At 43.2% G+C, this 23,443-nt stretch overlaps 1 protein-coding gene across 1 annotated transcript in view; it reads left to right on the forward strand.

Annotated features, from left to right (window-relative positions):
* Positions 1–20,363, forward strand: part of ALPK2 (alpha kinase 2) — a 311,543-nt gene extending 291,180 nt beyond the window's left edge. Inside the window, exon 13 of the mRNA XM_029579517.1 lies at positions 18,834–20,363. Within this exon, the coding sequence (XP_029435377.1) occupies positions 18,834–19,050 (217 nt within the window). The 3' untranslated portion in view covers positions 19,051–20,363. The remainder of the gene's footprint in view (positions 1–18,833) is intronic.
* Positions 20,364–23,443: the final 3,080 nt, after the last annotated feature.

Raw genomic sequence — 23,443 nt, forward strand, 5'->3', positions numbered from 1 at the left:
TGGGTTTAAAAAAAATGTTTGAATAGGTTCTTGGAGGAGAGGTCCATTGACTGCTATTTAATGGATTGACTTTGGAAATAGCCACTGCTTTTCCTGGCAGCAGTAGTATGGGATCTACTTAGTGTTTGGGTACTTGCCAGGTACTTATAGCCTGGATTGGCCACTGTTCCAAACAGGATGCTGGGCTTGATGGACCCTTGTTCTGACCCAGTATGGCAATTTCTTAAGTACTAATGTACTTAAAGTCTCTACTATATGGTACTTATAGCAATAGTTCCCAACCCTGTCCTGGAGGCACTCTTAGCCTGTTGGGTTTTCAGTACTTTCATAATGAATATGCATGAGATAGATTTGCATACATTGAACAAGCAGTGTATTCAAATCTATGTCATGCATATTCTTTGTGGCTGCTCTGAAACCCAGATTAGTTAGGTGTGCCTCCAGTACTGGGATGAGAAACACTGTCTTGTAGTATCTGACTGTTGTGGGGAATATTACCCTGATGAAGGACTCAGGATAGAAACCAAAACATTGCTAATACATGCTCATTTAAAAATGTTCCTTTGCTTATTTTTTGAGGGCATGCTTTCTGCTGTTTATTTTAGAATAACTTTACTAGCAGTACTATTTTCAACTTTTTTCACTATTTATTAGGGATGTGAATCGTTTTTTTTTTTTTTATAATTGAAATTTTTTATTGAAAGTGTGCATTAAGAAAAAATACAACTTTGTCATTAACAAGTCAACAAGATACAATAACGGTAAGTTATCAAAACATTCTAACGCCCAGCTTGTGGGCCTACGCACACCAACACATTTGCCTTTCAGTACCCCTCCCTCCCAATCCCCCATGTGCTTATTAAAGTAGGAATAGACTGTGCAGATGGAAAGCAGGAACTAGTGAAATCTATGGTACGATTGTTATGAGGATGAGGATACTGATGATTGTTGTCGTGTTTGCCAATCTCTATATGGCTGCCACACCCTCCTAGATGAAGCTACTTCACATGCTCTAAAAGTGTTGACACTGTCATGTAACAAACTGAGAGTGTGCAATCGGTTATGAATTTTCCCAAAGGCTATAGGACCAGGCAATCTCCATTCCAGTGCAACCTGACATTTGGCAGCAGACAAGATATAGGTAATGAGTTTTCCATGTAATATTGACAACTCAAACGGAAGATTCAATAACACCTGCTCTGGTTGGAGAACTATCGCGATCCCAAGAACTGCTCGGATGAGTATAGCCACTTCATCCCAGAATTTAACTAGATAAGGGCATGTCCACCACATATGATGGAACGTACCTTCTTCCCCACACCCCTTCCAACATCGGTCGTCATAGGTTGATTTAAACTTATGTAGTCTAGATGGTGTATAATACCAGCGGAATAATACTTTGTACCTGTTCTCTAACAGCTGCGAATATGGTAGACCCTTTTTTGTGCAGGAAAATATCTGATCCCACGTCTCTTCCGACAGGGATCTGTGCAAATCTCTCTCCCAAGCCTGCTGATACGCTGGTTTAACCATGGGGTCCTTGTTAAGATAATTATAAACCTGCGAAATAGCTTTCCGCAAGGTGTCCGCCTGATCACACCAAGACTCAAGTTGCGTCTTGCCGAGGGTTAGGTCCCCCCCCCCACCTTTTCCAGTTGAAAAAAGTGTCTAATTTGTAAATATTGAAATATATCTCCCGGTGGTAGGTCATAGTCCGCCTGTAGGGAGGGGAATGGAATAATCCCATCAAGTCCCCACAATCGGCCAAAGTTCTTAATTCCCTTGTTAATCCATTCTCCGAAGGTTTTAGATTGCATGCCCTGTGGGAATCTAGAATTCGTTTGAAAACTGGAGCTATAATAATACTGTCTATCTCCCGCCAGCTGTGTCTTCCACCGGTCCCAAACCATAAGCGTATGAACAGTCGAGGCAGTAGCATGGACCAGAGCGGGACGTGTTCTCTTGGGTTGCCAAATCAAGGAGCTGAGGGAGGATACTCCAGCCAACGTTTTTTCAATTACTACCCATTGTTTCTGTTCCCTTAATCTGTGCCAATCAAAGAGAGCCCTAATCTGGGACGCCACTAGATACCACCTCAAGTTGGGAACTCCCAATCCTCTTCGTGTCCTAGGTCTGTACAGGACGGCTCTGGAAACCCGCGGAGGTCTTCTCTTCCAGATATATGAGAAGATACGTTTCTGCCACCCATTTACCATAACATCCGGAATGTGGATAGGGAGCGCCTGGAACAAATATCCAAGCCGGGGAACAATATTCATTTTGACCGAGGCTATTCTCCCTGTCCAAGAAAGGTAAAGTTCAGACCAGCGATCTAAATCAGAAAAAATTTTACGAACAAGGGGTGGGTAGTTCAATTGATATAACTCTGCTGGGTCCTTGCTAATATAGACTCCTAAGTATTTTATTTTTGAGGACGCCCATCGGAACTGAAACTGCTGTTTAAGATCCGAGAGTTCCGAGCTAGTTAGAGTAACGTTAAGTATCTCAGACTTATCTATGTTAAGTTTAAATCCAGAAACCGCCCCAAAATTCCCCAAGGCTTCCAAGGCTCCTTTCAAAGACATGGACGGGGTTGTCAAGGTGAATAAAATGTCGTCCGCGAACATGGACATCTTATAGGATGTTTCCCCCACCTCTACCCCTCGTATCCGCGGTGTGTTCCGGACCGTGAAGGCCAGCGGCTCCAGAAACAGGGCAAATAGTAATGGGGACAGGGGGCATCCCTGTCGTGTTCCCCTCTGAATATGAAATGCTTCAGAGTAAATGCCATTGACTTTTACGCGAGCCGTGGGATTGGTGTACAGGAGCCTCAACCAGGTTAAGAATTTTTCCCCAAAATTCATGGCCTTCAAAGTCTGGAATAGAAACTGCCAATGCACCATGTCGAAAGCCTTCTCCGCATCGACCGAAAGTAATACCATCGGCTCGTCCTCCCTTCTAGCCCACCCAATTAAATCCACAATTTTACGGATGTTATCCGCCGCCATTCTCCCAGGTATGAACCCCGCTTGATCTGTGTGCACTAGCTTCCCCATTACACTATTCATGCGATTCGCCAGGATTTTAGCTAAAATTTTAAGGTCAATGTTGAGAAGGGATATGGGCCGGTAAGAGCCACAATGAGTAGGATCTCTGCCTGGTTTCCCAAGAATGGTAATTCCGGCCTCGTTAGATCCCGATCCCAAGGGATCACCCTCTCGTAAGGAATGAAATAAATCTTGAAGCAAGGGGACCAAAGAAGCCGAGAATGTTTTATAAAAAAGAGGCGTATAGCCATCTAGGCCCGGGGCCTTGTTAGCCTTGAGGTCCTTGATCGCCCACTGTATTTCCAGGGATGAGATCTCACGATCCAGCCTATCCTGTTCCTCCGGCGTCAAGACAGGAAGTGTAACATTACTAAGGTATCCCTGAATCTGGGCGTCCTCAATTTGGGTGTCGGGGGAGTATAAGGCACCGTAAAATTCCTGAAACCTCTTGCGAATATCTGGGGGGGAGGTCAACAGGTCGCCGCCTGCAGCCCGAATCCCTAAAATTTCATTCTGTGTTTGCCTGCGCTTTAAAAACCTGGCCAATAATTTCCCGGCCCTATTGCCCCAAGCATAGCGTTCTAGATTCAACATTTTTAGTCTATCCGACAACTCTGCGGAGGCTAGCGTATTCAGTTCCTCTCGAGCCTGTTGCAGAGAGGCATAGATTGTTCTCGATTGCGTACGTTTGTGTTCCCCAGCTAGACGCTCAATTTTCTGGAGAAGCTGCTGCTTATGCGCTAACTTAGTACGTTTCACGTGTGCTCCCTGTGATATACATTTGCCTCTCAGGACCGCCTTAAGACAGTCCCAGATCAGTATGGGTGCCCCTTTGTTATGAGTGATATACTCCTGGATATCAGCAATTAGTTGTTGACGGAAACCGTCATCCCTCAATAAAGTGTCATTCAGCTTCCAGGATTTAATGCCTGTAGTGTCATGCTTTCCTCGAAGCTTTAAGGTTATGGAAGCGTGATCAGACCATGTAATATTTTGTATCTCTACGTCCCCAATTCTATCCACCAGCAGTCTATCCAGCAAAAAGAAATCTATACGGGAATAAGTGTGGTGGGAGGCCGAGAAAAATGTATAGTCCCTTCCCGTGGGGTTCTGCTGCCTCCAAGGATCCACCAAATTCCACTTATCTATCAAAGACTTTAATCTCAGTCTGTGAGGGCGTGACCCTTCCTGTGCACCTTTGGAGTTATCTTTATGGGGGTCTATAGTCATATTAAAGTCTCCCACGACTATTATTTGTCCCTCTCCTTCATTTTCCAGTACTCCATCTAGGTGTGTATAAAAATCCTTCTGATGGTCGTTTGGTGCGTATATATTTAGTAAGGTATAAGTGGTCCCTTGATAGTCAAAACAGACCAGCACATATCTCCCATTTGCATCCCCTATTTGTTTGCGGATAACATAGTCCTCCCCCCGGCCAAAAAGTATACAGACTCCCGTGTATTTAGCCTTCGGTCTGGCCGCTGAGAAAACTCTGTGGGTGAACTCCGGCCAGTGGAGCAGATGTTCATACCGTTTGGTTAGGTGTGTCTCTTGTAGGCATATGATCTTGGCACCTAGGGACTGAATATCTTGACGCAGTAAATGCCTTTTCCGTGGGGTGTGCAGTCCCTTAACATTAAGAGAAAGCAAGTGTAGCGCCATTATGCTAAGCGCGTACTGGGTACTAGCAGCTCATGAGAACCAGACATACACATCATTAAAATCATCATTAAGCCCTCCACATCCCAGGTACTTATCCTTTCCCCCATCCCACACACTGCAGCTCCCCATGCTCTAAAATTAACATGCATTTGCCATAAAGCACAGTCATCCCTTGTGTCCACACGTTCCCCGGCCCCCGCTCCCTCTCCCTCCCTCCCTCCCCCCTTAGATATGCGCGCCATAACCATATGACGCCTCTGCCGAAGCAGATGAGACCAGTGAAGTCCCCGTGGTGGCCCGCTGCCACTCCAGTGCCTTCCCTCGTGCGTACTTTGAGAACTGAGCAGTGTATAACCAAACATAAGTCATATTAAGAGAACTCGTCCCCGGGTGCAACGCACATCCCGTCAATACCAGAGAAACAAGTGGGGTCGTCTCCAACAATGTACATCCATGCCCTCTAGACACATTCCCCAGCATACTCGTGCAAAAATACTCATCCAGTCAAATCACTCGGAGAGAACCCCTTCAGGTGCCTCCACGCTTCTCTCCAGCCTCCAATTGCTGTCCACTGACATTCCGTCTCAGTCGCCGGCCTCCGTTGTCTACCCGCTGCCATCTTCGGGTCTCCAACCTCTCTCGCTGCGGTTGCGGTGCTGGAACCTTTACTGGGAAGCCGGAGGTCGTCAAGATGGCCGCCGCTTCTGAGACATTCAGGGCCTTGGATGTGATGCCCTGGATGGTTACAGCTATGCCCGTCGGAAATAGCCAGCGATATCGAAGCTTCTCCCGTCGCAGCACCGACGTTACAGGCTGATATTCTTGCCGTTTTTTTAGGGTGATTGAAGAAATATCTGCAAACACCGCTATCTGGTGAGACTCCCACTGCCAGGATTGCTGTTTTCGCGCCACTGAGAGGATCTTTTCCTTAATAGGAAATCGCAAAAAGCAAGCTATTATGTCTCTGGGCTGGTTGTTGCCTCGAGGACCCAAGGTGCGATGCGCCCTTTCAAGCGCGATCTCCGGTATGAGTTCCATCGTTTCCCCCGATGTCTCTTGCGCAAGGAAGAACTGGCATAATGATCGCACCACTGCCTCGCAATCTGTATATGATTCTGTCTCTGGTACGCCCCGGAATCGCAGATTGCATCTGCGATTTCTGTTCTCTAAATCTTCCAATTTTGCGGTTACTTCAGCATAGCTTTGACTGAGAGAGTCCTCCTGTTCCTGTAGCTTAGCCAGACGCATTTCCTGGCCCTCCAGACGAATATCACATTCGTCCACCCGGCGTCCTATGTCCGCCATATCCTCCCTCAGTTCCGCCATTTTTTCCAACATCTCTCGTTTATTCGCCTTCATGTCCTGGCGGAGATCTTGGAACCATCGGCGAAATTCATCCCGGGTGGGCATTGCAGATTCTCGCGGTTCCAGCTCCGAATCGGAGCGATCGTCCTCCTCCATCGCCTCAGCGCTCGTGGCCTGGGGAGCATGGCTCTCAGCCGATCCCTCTTCATCTTTCCCCTTGGCGTATGAAACTGCCGCAAATCTGGGCCTTTATGCTTGGATGCCATAGCCAGGATATTGTGGGGTAACGATTTTGTCGACTGGGCGCTGGTGAGGGTGGATGGTGCTCGATTCTCTGCAATGTTAGCGCTAGGCACTCCAGAGCAACAGACTCAGGCTGCCATTCAGGTTCGTGACGTCACCGTCTCCCCGGATGTGAATCGTTTTTGAACGATTAAAATTATCGTCAGATAATTTTAAAATCGTTCTAAATCATTAGAGTGCACGATACAATACAAATGCCCCCGATTTATCGTCAGGGGCATTTGTATTGTATTGTTAAATAGGGCACGGGAATTATTTGGGGGAGGGCGGGAAAACCGGCACACCAAAACAACCCCTAAACCCACCCCGACCCTTTAAAACCAATTCCTTACCCTCCCCCACCCTCCCGAACCCCCCCAAAATGTTAAGTTACCTGGTGGTCCAGTGGGGGGGGGGGGGTCCCGGCGCGATCTCCCGCTCTCGGGCCATCGGCGCCATTTTGGCTACCACTGATAAAAATGGCGCCGATGGCCCGATAAAAAAAAACCCACCCCGACCCTTTACAAATTACCCCTTTGCTTCTCCCACCCTCCTGACCCCCCCTAAAAACCTTTTACATGTACCTGGTGGTCTAGCGGGGGGGGGGGGGTCCGGGAGCCATCCCTTCAATCATACCCTCGGTGCCGGTGCCAGTGCTGGAGGTTTCAAGATGGCGCCGATCGCCTTTGCCCTCACTATGTCATAGGGAGCGGCGATCGGCGCCATTTTGAAACCTCCAGCACCGGCACCGGCACCGAGGGTATGATTGAAGGGATGGCTCTTGACCCCCCGCTAGACCACCAGGTACATGTAAAAGGTTTTTGGGGGGGGGTCGGGAGGGTGGGAGAAGCAAAGGGGTAATTTGTAAAGGGTCGGGGTGGGGTTTTTTTTTATTGGGCCATCGGCGCCATTTTTATCAATGGTAGCCAAAATGGCGCCGATGGCCCGAGAGCGGGAGATCGCACCGGGACACCCCCCCCCCCCCCCACTGGACCACCAGGTAATTTAACATTTTGGGGGGGTTCGGGAGGGTGGGAGAGCAAAGGGGTCATTTGTAAAGGGTCGGGTGGGGGGTTTTTTAACTGCTCAGGCCTCACTAAAAAAAATGTGAATTGGAATCTGAACCGATTCCAATTCACATCTCTAACGATCCGATTTTTTTCTCCCACCATCCGAACCTGATCGTTAAAATGATCGGGCACACGATTCACATCTCTACTATTTATGCATATTATTTTCATCAGTTGCTTAATTATTCTTGAATCATATGTGCCTTTATACCCATGCTATTATTGAGATGAAATAGACTGTAAAAATTTGACATGAAATAAGGACCTATACAATCAGTCACAATGAGTTATAAATAGCAATGTCCCACTCTCTCCACAGCTCAGTTGTACGAGGGAGTAAGGGTTTCTTGTACTCATAATCTCTGAGGCAAAGCCAAAATGTCGATGGTGTTATTTCTGCTCTCACCATTGTATGACTGAAAAAAATGTGCCACAACATCGCAATGCATAATTTTGACACAGCTCAATACAATCACAGCTTTGGAAAATCAGTTGTAATCTACAGGATTTTAGGAGCAGATCAAAACCAGGCAGTGAAATTGATGAAACTGTCCTTAATATATCTAATTTAATCAGCACAGCCTTCTCTCTTTCTCTCTCTCTCTCTTTCTCTGCCTCTCTCTTTCTTCCACTGCTGCTTTTCGTCTAGGTGGCATAAAAGATGTAAAGTATAACCCCTTCATGCATTTTGAGTTCACGTGTGCATTGCAAAGCAGATTGTTCCAGGCATACCAGTTCAATTGCAAATATAAACAGAACTTGATTTACTGTGTGCATGGAAAAGGGAAAAGGCAGTGGCAGGGAACAGGAAAATACAGAAATGATTTGTAATAGCAGGAATTAAGATACTGAGGAGACAGGCCTTGCAAAAAAGAATTAAAACATCTGTAAAAGTGAGTAAGTGTTACTTGAGTCATTAAATTTGATGGAGTTCCTCCTAGCATGAGGCAGTTAATACTGTGTCTTGGTTGAAAAGGTTTGAGATAATGCTCAGCTAGTAATGTCACCAGAGGAGGGCAGCAAAGTCAATGGGCTGACATTTGTCAATACGCTTGCCAGCTTGTTAGCCGAATCAAATTTCCAACTGCTTTGCAAGCATGAGACCAAATTATATATGAAATAAACAGCAGTCATGAGAAAGTCATGGTTTGTAGTCGTGCAGAAAATGGTAGCATAAACTGATGTGTCTGTTTCCACAGCACAGGATTAGATATTATCTATACAGTTTTACCAAATTGAGTCATTATGTATTCCATGAGTAACACTGGCACTGGCAATAGAAGCAAACCTGAAAATATTTTATTCTTTTGTCGTTTGGCAGTGTGACTTACTGAATATAAGAGCAGAAGGATAACATTGTAGTTAGATTGTATTTGAGCATTCCTCTTACCTAGTAGTATATGACTTGTGTACAAATACTGTGTGGTAATAAAATAAAAACTAACCCCCTATACATTTTAGTAGTGCTTGACCTAACAGCGGCATTCCACACAGTAAACCATGACAATAGATTAGAAGAAATAGGATTAAACAACAAAACACTCAAGTGGTTTAAATCATACCTAAATAACAGATACTTCCAAGTACAAATCAAAGATGTAATGTCAGAGAAAATAAACCTGCAAACAGGGGTTCCACAGGGATCTGCCCTATCTGCCACACTATTCAACATATACATGCTGCCTTTATGTCACCTGCTAGCTGGGTTAGGAATCTCACACTATATCTACGCCGACGATATTCAGTTAATACTCCCAATTGATGACACAATTGAGAAAACACTAAACTTAGCCAACATGAACCTAGATATAATAAAACAATTTCTAAACCAAATGGAACTAGTTATCAATATAGAGAAAACTGAATTCTTACACCTTGAACGAAAAAAAATAGCAATCATTCAGAATCCAAATACACTCAATAACAACCAAAAATTACAACTAGCTGAGAAAGTATGAAACCTGGGCGTGATAATCGATTCAGAACTAAATATGAAATAACATATATCTCAAAACGTAAGAGAGGGATTTGCCAAACTTATGACTCTTAGAAGACTAAAACCACTACTAACGCCTACCAACCTCCGCTCAGTATTACAAGCCTTAATTTTTTCCAGTATTGACTACTGCAATGCCCTCCTACTGGGTCTACCATACACCACAATAAGACCACTACAGATATTACAAAACACAGCTGCAAGAATTTTAACTGGTAAAAGTAAAAGAGAATATATCACCGAAACTTTAATTGAACTGCATTGGTTACCCATTGAACAAAGAATACAATACAAGACTTTATGTACCATACATAAATTAATACACGACGAAAAAGCAGAGTGGCTGAACATAGCCCTCCACGTACACACCCCCCACAGAAACCTGAGATCAGCAAACAAAGCACTGCTAATTATTCCCTCAGTTAAGTCGGCCAGACTAACTCAAGTAAGGGATAGGGTCCTATCCCTAGCAGGACCCCCAATATGGAACAATATGCCTTTAGAAATCAGATTGCAAAGAAACATCAAAACATTCAGAAAAAGTCTAAAAACATGGCTATTTAAGCAAGCATACCACAAAGAGAATTGAGAGGAGAACCCAGGGAAATGTTGGTTGCGGTCAGTCAAACCCCCCCCCCCCCCCCCCCCACACACACACACACACACACACCTTTTTTCTTAATGCGTGTGTTTCTCACTTCTGTATATTCTAAATTCTTTCTTTTATTTTGAAACAACAAAGAACCAGACTTAAGTAGTAATTTTATCTTATAGCTGAGACAGAGAAAACTGGATACGACTTATATTACCCACCAAATAATATTTATTATGATACTATGTTACAGTAATTTGATGGCACCTGTTTAATTGTTAGAATTCTAGACACTTTATACAACATATAGTTATGTGCCTTATTGTGAACTGTTGTGATGGCACCCGTTTAATGATGGTATAGAAAAGTTTTGTAAAAAATAAATAAATAAATAAAATTATTGCTATTAGAAATCTGCTTTGCAAAGTTGCACTGATTTTGAATTTGATACATTATTTTCTAAGAGTGCTGATGAATGGCATGGTTGTTATAGCAGGAGTCTCTAGGTCTGTGCTAATGTCTGTTGGAGCAATCAGTGAAGTTTTGCCCTTCACTTTCAATGTCCTTTTCCAACTCAAAGGGATTGTTTAAATTTCATAGTTCAAGGTATATAGTTAAGGCAGTAAGTTCTCAAGTCCAATTCTCAAGGTCCCCAAACTGGTCTGATTTTAGAATATCCACAAGGAATATTCATGAGATGGATTTGCATGCGTTAAAGTGCATATGCAATAAGGTTTACTGCGTACATTAAGGCCCTTTTGTGTGCACTAAAAATAGTGTGCTATGCAGCAAGGCCTTAGTGCACACGTTAAGACAATACGTGTAAGCGCTAAAATTAGAGTGTACATGAATGTAAATGAGGGATAGTAATATGCAAATGAGACTTTACCGGAATGAAGGGAAATAGCATGGTATGCTGTCCCTCCAATTGCTATTTTCTGTGGGTTTGGTAAAAGCTAAAAATTTAACACCTGCCCCAGACCAGGTGTTACATTTTTAGCAGGCCTGCTGCAGCCCAAATTCTCACTAGCTATAACCAGCTCATTCACTTTAGAATTATTCACTCAGGGGATTCCCTCTACTCCTGAACCCTAGCTAAAGAAAGGACCATGCCCCCTATCAGTGCCTTACAAGGAAACTCCTGGCGCATAAGAGCAAATCTCCCTCTACCATGGGCCCCTCCCCCTCCAAGAGGAATTCTCCCCTGCAAAGAATACCCCTGCCTTCCTGGAAGACATCCCTTCTAGAAAGTCCTACCACCCGCCCATTCCTCCAGAACTAGGTCCTTATTATTCCCAAGGAACAGGCACTCTACTGGCAGGACTGATGACGCTGCTATGGGGTGCGTCAGCACAGAGCAGTTTACCCAGGTAAATTGCCTTTCTGTGCCTGGGGCTAAAAGTACATGTGAACCTCCATGGCATGTGCTCTTTTAGCTGGCTTAACCCATTATGTCCCAGTGTCCTATTTAGAGGACAGCGTCTTAGAAGATATGTGACATAATGGGTTAATTGGGGGAGTAAAACAGTGTGAGTGTACACTGATTTTTCAAAATTACAATTGCTCGTTTACCTCTCCCCTCCCCCCCACCCCACCCTCTCACAGAAATAGCAGGTGCAAAGTATGTAGGTAGTTTCTGCATAATTTAAGCTAGAACATGAAGTTAAGCTTAATTTTTGTAAAGGGACTATAGGGCCTTTAGATGGGACAGTGTCTGCAGTATTGTAATTGGAAGGGAAAATGAGCCATTGGATGTCCATTGTAGGGATGTGAATCGTTTTTATAACGAATAGAAATATCGTACAATATTTCTTAATTCGTTATATATCGGGTAAAACAAGAAACTAACACTTTTTCCCCCAAATTTTCGTGAAAATCGTTTTTCGGGTTAGCGTGCACTAACAAAAAATGTTTATTTTTGTTATTTTTGTTAGTGCGCACTAACAGGAGTTAGTGCACGCTAACTCCCGCTAGTGTGCACTAAGCCAAAACATGATTTTTTAATAAAAAAAGAAAATGCCGATCCATGGGAAACTGAGATTTTCCCTCGGCCACACGAACTCGAAAGCGCAAACGATCGGGCACCCGATGCACATCCCTAGTCCATTGTAATCATTATATGCTTCTGTACATCATTATATGTTTCTATACATTGTGAGCTCCGTTTCTTTACTACTGTAATCCAGCACTGCAAGCCAAAGGGACTTCCCAACTCTTAATTACATTTTGATTTGCCAACTCAGTTAAATAGACTTTCACCAATAAATACTGATGCTTGTCTGTCATACAGTCTGACACATGAGAGTTCTCAGGTGTTCCTTTATTTTTCATCTCACATCAAACCATTGAAGTACAGAGCACAGCTATTGTACTCAGATAGTTCAGCTTCCTGGCAGTCTGGCTCAGTCACAAGTGGTTAAGCTTTACATACAAATGTAAGTCAGATGTTTACATCTTTTTAGTCAGGTTTTTTAACAATGTTTGGTCAAGGTCTGTGGCTGCATAGATAAAACATCCATCTTTAACATTGTGGGCTGTAGGTTCAAATCCTTCCTCTCCTAGTAAAAGATGTTTTATTTGCGCAACAGCCATGCTAGTCTATATGTATAATATGTTTGGGAGAGATTGTGGTGTCTGTCGGTAGTGCAAGCGCACCCCACACTCCACTGAGGAGGGTAGGTGCAGGGTCTCTGAATTGAGCATGTCGGTGCAGATTCTGCCTACAGCTTGGCATGTACAAGCAGAGCTTGTACTGACGCACACAACTTGGAGACCGTGCGCCTGCATGCTCCTGACTGGGTACACGTGTACTCACCCTGGTCAGAGACGGGCAAGAGTGTGCTGCTTTCGAGCAGGAGGAAGCCATTTCTGGGGTTGGTCTGCGGTGGGGGGTTCCCGATGTGCTGGTGTCATGCTGGAGAGGAGGGACAGTGTACTGGGGTCAAGCTGCAGAGAGGGAATTGGAGTGTGCTGGGGTCAGGGAGGGAAGAGGGCTGGGTTGTGTTTGAAGAGGAGATTGGAGAGTGCTGGGGCAGGCTTAGGAAGAAGTCAGAGCGCTAGGGGAGGGCAGGGAAAGGGAATCAGAATCCTGAAATCAGGCAGAAAGGGAGATCAGCTGGTGTCAGGCTGGGGAGGAAGGAGGAAGAGAGTGCTGGGATCCAGATGGGGAGAACCGGAAGAATTGCTGGGGTCAGGTAGGGGAGAGGAAAGGACAGGAGAGTGCTGGACATGGGCTGTGAAGGTGGGCAGAGATTACAGGACTACAGAGGGGTTCAGAGTGCACTGCGGTCAGCCTGAGGAAGGACGAGGAGGCACAGAGTGTACTGGAGAAGAGAGTCAGAGTGTGCATGGGTCAGGCTGAAGAGGAAGAGCTGGTAAGTTCTGTGGAGAAGGGGTAGTGAGTGTTGGGGTCTGGCTGAGAAGTGGGGGATAGAAGAGTGCTGGTGTCAGGCCAGTGGGGGAATGCTGGACCAGGCTGGAGAGGAGATAAGGAGCCAGAAGACCAGGCAGCCCGGGTAACCAAGGGTTCAACTCGAGGGAACCCCGGGTTGTCATTGGTGAAGCTCCAGCTAGCCTCTGTCTCCTCTTGTGATCCGCCTCCTAGTGGCAGGTGCTCTCTGTGTCCAACCAGGGAGCCTACCAATCCTGCACTAGGCCAAGGGTCCACCTCCCGGCGCAACACCTTGAGCTACTCTTCTCCCTTTACTGTCACCTCTGTCTTCCCTAAACATTTTATAGTTCAGTAAAGCCATGCCCTATTCATGAGACTCATTAAACCACGTTTATGTAATGCATCAATGTTTAAGTTTGCTTCTACATTAGGATTTGCAGATCTTTAACTTCATCGCCTAGATTATGAGCATTTTTGCTCATAGTTTTCCAACTGTTTCTTCTTTAAAACATGTACAAAATACACAGATAAATAAAACTTATAATAAAAAAATAAAACAAAATAAACATAACAGTCAGATAAAATTAAATGAAGAGCAGCTATCACATCCAGCTAAATTTTAACCATATAAAAGAAACCAAAGGAATCATTCAGTGTCACTCTGCTTCAGGATAGGCTTGCTGGAATAGCTAGGATTTAATCTTGCATCTAAAAACTAGTAAATTATTGAGAAGAGGAACTTCTTTTGGAAGTGAATTCCACAAATATGGAGCTGTTTACAAAAATGCTTTCTTTTGGTTCCTTCCCATTTGATTTCCCTCAGTGATGGAATTTATAAAAGTAGTATAGGAGTTGAACAGCAGACATCAGGGTTCAAGTTCCTCATCTCCCACTGATGCTCTTATGACCTTGGGCAAGTCAATTCACCCTCCATTATTTTAGATACAAAACTTAGGGTCTCATTTAATAAACATTTTTCCCATAGACACAGAACAGGAGAAAAGCTTTAGTAAATCAGGCCCTTAGATTGTAAGCCCCTCTAAGGGCAAACAAATACATACTGCACTTAAAAGTAACTTACCTTGACCTACCAATAAAAAGGCATGCTATATCTACCCCACTTGCGAGAAATTCTTAAATCAGGTTTTTTCAAGCTATAGATGTTGCACCATGTAAGAAACGTTTTAAATAAGAACAACTTCCGCATTTTAGTACAGTCATTTGTAGAGATGTGAATCAGAACCGGAATCGGTTCGGATTCTGGTTCCGATTCACATGTGGGGTTTTTTTTCATCGGGCCCGATCGCGGTTTTGTTTATCGGCTGCGCCCGAGCCAATAAACAAAAAACCCACCCCGACCCTTTAAAACTAATCCCTTTGCTTCCTCCACCCTCCTGACCCCCCCAAAAACATTTTACAGGTACCTGGTGGTCCAGTGGGGGTCTTGAGAGCGATTTCCCACTCTCAGGCCATCGGCTGCCACTAATAAAAATGGCGCCGATGGCCTTTGCCCTTACCATGTGACAGGGTATCCGTGCCATTGGCCAGCCCCTGTCACATGAAGGGAGCACTGGATGGCTGGCGCCATCTTTAAAAATGGCTCGTGCCATCCAGTGCCCCTGTCATATGGTAGGAGCAATGGATGGCCCACACCATTTTTTAAGATGGCGCCGGCCATCCATTGCTCCTACCATGTGACAAGAGCCGGCCAATGGCACCGATAGCCCCTGTCAAAAAGGGAAGGGCAAAGGGCCATTGGTGCCATTTTGTTTACTGGCAGCCGACAGCCCAAGAGCAGGAGATCGCTCCCGAGACCCCTGCTGGACCACCAGGTACTTTAAGAAAGTTTGGGGGGGGTCGGGAGGGTGGGAGATTCTAACTAATTAGATTTAAATGGTCAGGGTTGGTTTTTTGTTTTTCGGCTCGGGCGCAACCGATAAAAAAAAAACGTTCTGACCGCAAGAAATTGAATTTCCTGCGAGTCCACGATACCGATACTGGTTCGATTCGGTACCGATTCACATCCCTATTAAATAGCATAATACACGCTAATGTGCAAATGTTACATTAGTTATGCAAGTAGGAGGAGTTTGGGTGAAGTTAATTGTAATGAGTTACTCCTATTGTCAAATGCGATAGAGTAAAGCACAGAAATTTGGGTTTTAACGCCGGAAATAACTACATCTTTTTTATGTGCATTGTGCCCACGTTAGCTGTACGTTACCGAGCAAGTTAAAAGTGCCCCCTCTTACAGTGGTATAAATAGTAAACCTACATATTGGTCTCTACATAGGCTCTCTTTCTCTCTCTCCTGCCCGAATCAGCATGTGCGATAAAAACCTTGATAAATAGCACAGGCGTTCATGTGTTGCAGAAATTACCTATGCAATGTGGGATCAGGGAAATTAACCTAACCACGCCCCCTTTTTTTTTTTATCATGGGCACTATTTCTACTATATTTCTAGCATTTTGATGAATCTGGGCCTAAGTTCCTAATCTAATTTGGTCCCAAGACAATAAGCTTGATCTTGGAGAGGGTCATTTTCAAACAGTCTGCATTGGGTAATTTTTACCCATGGATTTTAGCAAAAATTTTCTGAGGGTAATTTTCAACAGTTTTACCTAAGTCAGCACATATGTGCAAAACAGAGCATGCACAAAGTTATGTCAGTGTTTTATAAACTGTATGAAAGGAACCACACCATTTATAAAAGAGAGCATGCACAAAGTTATGTCAGTGTTCTATAAACTGTATGAAAGGAACCACAACATTTATAAAATATTGCATATCTCTGCCCTGAAAGTATAAATATATGATTCACTACATTAATTTTTTTTTTAATGCAGGGAGCTGTATGATTTCTGTATGTATTTTACAAAAGTATGCCCACATATTTTATGTGTGAGATAATAATTGTAACATGTGTATGAAATTACCATGCTTTACATGCAGGGGCATGTATTTTATAAAAATATGCATGTACTCTGTTTATGAAAATATCGTATTTTTCGCTCCATAAGACGCACCTGACTATAAGACGCACCTAGGATTCAGAGGGGCTACCACTGGCATTGGTCGACCCCAGTGACATAGTAAGGGCAAAGGGCCATCGGTGCCATTTTGATTGCTGGCAGCCGACGGCCCAAGTCAAGGAAATCGCTCCCGGACCGCTCCTGAACCCCCGCTGGACCACCAGGGACTTATGGCAGGTCTTGGGGGATTCAGGAGGGTGGGGGGTTGTAGTAAATTAATTTGGAAGGTCTAGGGGGGTCAGGAGGGGGCAGGGGTTTTGTTAGATTTTTAATTTTTTTTTATATTCGCTCCATAAGACGCACAGACATTTTCCCCCCACTTTTGGGGGGAAAAAAAGTGTGTCTTATGGAGCAAAAAATACGGTACTTGTGTGCGGACTTTTAAACTTCTTTTTTTGGGTGGGAAGTCTTGGTTAAGTAGAGAGGGGATCAGGATGAAGTACTAGAGGGTCTAAGGGAACTGGTGGAGGTATCAGCAAACTAGCAATTCCAAGTACATGTGCAACTAAGTACTTTCAGAACAGTGTACACACAAACTGTAAAATATACCTGCCCCTGTTTTAATTGTGGGTTGTGTGCAATTTGTTACTATTTCACACACACATTTTTTTAAATGAGTAGAGAAAGTATACATGTTACTGCATTACAAGTATGTGTGTGTACCAAAACATACGCCATATTTTAATGGCAGAAATATGTGGCATTCGGACGCTCTGGGTAACCGCTCCTCGGGAGCCCTTCTCCGTCTTAGCTATCCGCTCCTCAGAGGGCCTTCCTGCCTTGGACGTCACCTGAACCACTCCTTGGGTCTCTCTCCTGCAACTTCCTTCTGTGAGTACCTTCTTCAGTTTCCTACGATACCAACATTGCTGAAGTCTCCACGGTGTACCCCGTGCCTCGGGCCACTACCGTTCTTCAGCATTATCGCTTCTACATATCCTTCGCTTCAGGGTATTGCTGTAGCTACTCAAGATCCTCTGCTTGGTTCCTGTATCTCAAGACCTCAACTACCTTGTCACCTACAGTACAGTATCCTCGGCATACCCAGCGCTGCGGGCCACTACCAGATCTGTGCTCTGAGGTATCTCCACCAGCCTGCAGGAACCTCCTGGTGTACCCCGCTCTGCGGGCCACTACCAGAACTCCTCATCTGCAGTACCACCCTGGGTATATCCTATTGCTCAAGAACTGTGTTCATTGCATTTCCCGCTCCTCGGGTTATGCCTTATCTTTTCTCTCTAATAAAGTCTCTCTCACAGCTGTGTCCTATGTCGCTGAGACCACGCCCACCTATGGTGAGGCTCACAGGGCTCCTCTCTGTGGGTGGAGACATCTCTCATCTCGGCCCGGGATTCACAATTTCCTACAAAACCATAACATTGTAAACCAGACCACAGAAGAATTGTTCAAAATATTTTCTTCTTGCACAGCTATATGCATTCTGCATTGTATCAGCTCAGATAAAAACATGAAATAAACTTGGCACCTTCAATGTGACTTGAAAGCTCTTTTTCATTGTTTTGGGTAAGAAGGCATAATTTAGATCTCAGTTTTAATTTATGAGATTAAATAGAAAAGGATCTGAATTTTTTTTTAGTATTGCAGATTAACACACTTTTGTATAGAGAACCATGGTGTGAATAAGACTTATGTGCTTAGTTTGATTATAAAGATATTTGAAAAACAATAAGGCTATAAATAACTACTCATTGAAAGCATGGATTTTGCCATTCATGATGTTCCATATGTTGTAATGATATTTTAATATTCTTGCTTTGATGTATTCATGTTCCTTTGTTCTTAGTGTCTTTTATAGAAATGTATTTCTTGGGAAGGAAGTGCTCTTTGTCTATGGTGTATTCAAGACTTGTATCCAAGTACTGACTTCTAAACGGCTTATCTTGTGTAAGGTTATGTAGAATTAAGGACATGCAAAATTCAAATAATAAAGTCTGCAACTCTGAGAGAGATAAATGATGTTTTTACAGTTCTATAGATATGCAAAAAGGAATTTAACTTTCTCTATTTGTTTTATTGTCAACTCTTCTGATTGCCCTGAAGCTACCCAGACATGAGGAGCACAATTTTCTGCATTGTTTACCTACATGCACGCACACTCACTATCAGTAAACGTGAACAGCATAAGTACTTTTTTTCTTATCAAAAAAGAGGCAGGAAAAGGGTGACGTTAGGTCAGGGAGGGAAAGCATGGGTAGGACTCTCAGTTTGAATGCCCCATAGGTACTTTCCACTTGTACATTGCATCTGCTTCAAACATATGCGAGGATCCACTGAGCACCACTGGCCCTTGAAAATGTGTTTGAAGTCCCATATTTCATTTAAAACTTGCCCCTTAGGACCTCTTTATGATTACTAAAATATAACCTTCTTTATAAAAAAAAATGTTCATGAAAAACAAAACTTCAGTCTTGTTGGTTTTCCTTTTCTTCACAGGTACAAAGGTTTCAAAGGCAACTGTCCAGTTTCTTTCATTGATCAATTTAAAGTCCTCCATCAGTGCAATAAGTACTGTGAAATGCTGGGTCTGAAATCACTGCAATCTGATCTCCATAAGCAGAGGAAGTCAATGCCAGCGAAGACGAATGGGCCTCCTAATTCATCTAAATTGCAGAAGACCGTGCTGGGTGTACAGAGTAAAAGCAAAACATGAAGACTTGTTTGAATGGCTCATACATTCACTGCATACTTCACAAGAACCATATGTCTAACCATAGGGAGGGGCCTTTTACAACTTTCCGCATAGAAGTAAAGTCTGCATGCACCAAGGATTTTCAAAATAAACTTATGCTCATAAGTTTGCTTTGAAAATCCATAACTGGCAGGGAATGCATTTAATTTTCCATGTGCAAAGTTACACCTGCTCCAAGCAGAACATAACTTGTGCATGGCACCTTAAACACATACTTTAGAAAATACGAAAGTATGCTCAGAAGTTGTATCTCTGCTCCAATGCCCCCCTTCAGAATGTCTACTCCCAGTGCACATCTGTACAGTTTATGCATACTTTATGTGCACCAGTTTATGTGCATATTTTTATGTGTACTGGCCCCTGCTTGATTTCTGAACACTACTTATGCTCATAAAACAGGAATCTATGTGCATAAGCCCACTTTGAACATCAAGCTCAAACTGCATATATAAAATCTGATTATAGAAATGTTTCAGTCACTGCACTATAGAATGTTGCACTATACAATGCTGTCTTTTAAAGTCTCAGAATGAAAAAGACAATTGAATCTATGAGCTTGCATAAGAAAACCAAACTGCGGGTTTCTAAATGAAAGACAGAAATTATCTTGAATTGCAAATATTTTTCCAGGTTTCTTGTCTGTATGTATAATATATTTCCAGGAGGCATGCTTTGTGTATCCAACTTTTGTATAAGCTAAGCTTATACTTTTCTCCTTGCACTTCCCACCTCAAGATTAGAAAGAGCACTATGCAAAAAGTGTCTCTGTCATAGTCAAATCATAGGAGGAAAATACTAGTATAGTAATTATCAACCTAAGGCTTGGGAGGTATGTGAGTCTCTTAAATGCTAACTCAGAATAGATATTCAGCCTTACAGTTTTAAATGTATCACGTAATCAGATGTATATTTATGTACTATAATTTTAAGATTTAAAAAAGCTATAATTTGAATGTAACTCTTTGAGCCTTTGGCTCACTCTAATGTGGTTGACCTACTGATATAGTTTATATATCAACTGCACAAGGACCATATTCACAAAGTGTTGACCGTGTGCATGAACCCTCAGATTTACTGATTCAGGATGTACATGTGTACAAACACCAAGGGTTCAGATTAAAAATATTTTTCCCATTCTGTCAATGAGATACAACTTTTAAAGCCTCCAGTATATTGTAGTCCATTGCTAATAGGGTCTTTATTGTCTAAGGCTACAATAACATAGCATTGAACTGCAACCTAACACTAAATAAAACGTTATGGCCTCAGTTTTACTTTTGTAGTTGCATTGAGTACTGTTTGTAATACTCAGAAATAGACTAACTAATGTTAACTTTTTTTCCTGATCAGTTGCACAATAGTCATGCTTACTAGTATCTTGCTACTTTACTATCTTCCTGTCAGTTTGTCATCAATTCATGTCTTTCAATAGGTATTTAGAGCTAGAATTATGAATCATTTTGATTTTTCATTATATATTCTTAAGGTGCCATTTTCAAACTGTCCTCATTGGGAGAAAATCAATGGGTACCTTAGACTGGTGATTTGGTGCCCATTTTTAAAGAGAAATTACCCATGTACTTTCACTTTGAAACTTGCTGTGGGTACAAAGTACCCATTAATATTTGCACTGGCTTTTTGTGCAGGTGGATTTTCTTAAAAAAAAAATAATGTACATGTAAACTGAGTCCTTCAGGGAGTCAGCTCCCCTAATCTTTGGCCCTTCTCTAAAATATCTGAAATGATGAAGAAACAATAATTAAGTCATACAAGGTTTATTAATCAAGTTTACTACATTCATTACTTGCCTTGTGTGGCTGTCTGATAACCCTAAACAGAAATTAATAACCCCACCTTAGATTTATATCACCAGAATTTCAGTTGCTTCAGAAGTCATTGCCAATTGAAATCTTTAGCAGGGCATGTCTCAGTGCTGTCAGCTCTCTCTGTGGCACCTTCTGCTCTCAGCATTTCCTGTTGCAATCTTCCTAGTTGGAACTCCTGTGATCAGTTATATGAGGTCATCATGAGCAGAGCTTAGCCTATCATTGTAGGTATCTGGCACCATGAGTGGCTGGCATTTAGTAATGAGCATCTCTCATTGGTTAGCAAGTTCATTAGTACCTATTTGATTGGCATCTTGTGGTCAAGCCTTTCAGATGCCTGATTAGTTATGACTGAGTTGCCAGATTATCATGATTAAGTTCTGCCATGTCAGCAGCTCATTGTCAGGCCTTTAATTGTCTAGAGTCCATTTCACATCTGATTGGATGGCAAGGACATTTTGCTAATGGAGTAGTTCAGTGCCAGATTGTATTTGGTCATTACGGTCTGTATTAATGGCACTTTCCATAGCTCTGCATCTGTGGTTACTTGGCAAGATGTCTACTTGTAATGCGCTGAGCTCTGTCTACCAAAGGTCCAGCTTATGAGAAGCTCATGCTAATGACTCACATTCTGTTCTGATATTTTTCTACAACATTTTTAAATACTTGAATTTAAATGTGCTCTGCTTATATATAACCCCCCCGTCCCACTGGAATCATTCATTCAGTTCCCTGCTGGAAGGACCTTTGTCCAGGGCAGGGCACAATGTGTGCGGGACAGATGACTATCTGCTAGCACTGAGCTAAGGAGCAGTCAGGTTACAGATAAGGAAAAAGAAAGAAAGGGAGGGACACAAGGCAAAGCCAGGGGAGATGGGAAAGAAGGGGAGCTGGGAAAGGGGGAAGGGCAAGGAGACAAAAGGGCAGCTTGCCATTGGATGCCTGGAGCAAGTTATAAGGCATCCCCTCCCAAGAAACCACCCTTTCCAGCTACGAGCACAGTACTTTTTCCTATGTACACTGCTAGTGTGCTCTCCATATATCGACCACATGGAGAATATGTGCAGGAAAAATCTTAACTAACCAATCTAATTGCTTGAGTTGGCTTTTTCACATCAATGGAGATACCCAGGAAAACAAAAACCTTCTGATTCAAACCATTAGTGCTGCATCTGCATTTCAGTATTTGCATTGATTATATTGGGTTTTGATTTGTTTCCTTCATTTTTTATATTAGTCTAGGGTAGTAAATCTACAGAATATACTCAGGTATCTTATAGCTATGGATAAATTATCCGGTTAGCTGAATAAGTAGCTCCACCCTAGAACACCCCCATCCTGCCCCTCAATTATCCAGTTAATTGTTTAGCTGGATAAGCAGCCAGCTAAGTGATGGCCATTGAATGTGGTCAAATATTCAGACAGTGTAACTTAGTAGACAGTGCTAACTAGGAACTTACCTGGCTAAGAGATGCTGAATATCGACCTAATAGAATTTAAGTGGCTGTTGCACCTCTTACCCTACAGAACAACATTTCGTAGTCAGGTAATCCACAACCTGTACACTCAGTGTCATACCTGGATACAGGTACAGCTGGCCAATATCTGTAGCTGTCAGAATGTTATATATGCCTACCTCTCCCTTGTGGCAGCTGAATGAGGCAGGACCAGGCAGAAGCTCTTATGGGGCACACCAGCAGGATACAGGTGGACTATGCTGCATACCCAAGTGATAAACCAGCCCTATACCTAAGCCCAAATCTTAGCAGGCATAAGGGGGATGATGGTGAATTGATGGCTAGACTAGAAACACGACTGTTACTGGGGGTTTTTGTACAGACAGTGGCAGATACATGATCAGGACAGTGGGAGATGTGGGCTACCAAGGGATTCAATGCTTTTCACATTTGCTGCACCTGGTGGGATAGGGACCAAGGAAGTTAGCAGTTTTATCCTGTAGGAACCTTTAGAGAGGTATGGGAAAATAATGGGGCATTTTAACTGGAGCATGAATGGCAGGCAGCAGCTTTATGAAAAATAAGATACAGTGGAGAGCCCCCGCACCAGCTTATTCAGGATGTAGGCAGCAGGAGATATTCCACCTATTGATGATACAGAGAGACCTGTGGATGCCGAGATCAGTGTGGATCTCCCCTTGGTGTAACAGGATTGATTACACATGATACTGATGGTATAAGTGCTGAAGCCCTTCAAGGATGCCATGGAGAATCTAAGTTCAACAGCCAGCCTTGTCGAGGTCATCCACATAGTCAATATCCTGGAGGAAAAGTTGTAAGGGTTTCTAGCAAGAACAGGGATTGGCACCAGAAGTGTTGGTTCAGGTGTCCTCTTTATAGCTTCAACTGCAAAATTGACTCATAACTTTCATTCAGTTGTATCCTTACATGCTGACCACCCTGTGTAACCCACAGGTGAAATGGAATTTCACCATCTAGTCCTGTGCTCTATTTTACAGGAAGGAGAAGCTAGTGGCTGGGATGCAGGAATGGGAGTTCCAGAGGAAGAGG

Source organism: Rhinatrema bivittatum, chromosome 1, assembly GCF_901001135.1.
Source record: "Rhinatrema bivittatum chromosome 1, aRhiBiv1.1, whole genome shotgun sequence".
NCBI lineage: Eukaryota > Metazoa > Chordata > Amphibia > Gymnophiona > Rhinatrematidae > Rhinatrema > Rhinatrema bivittatum.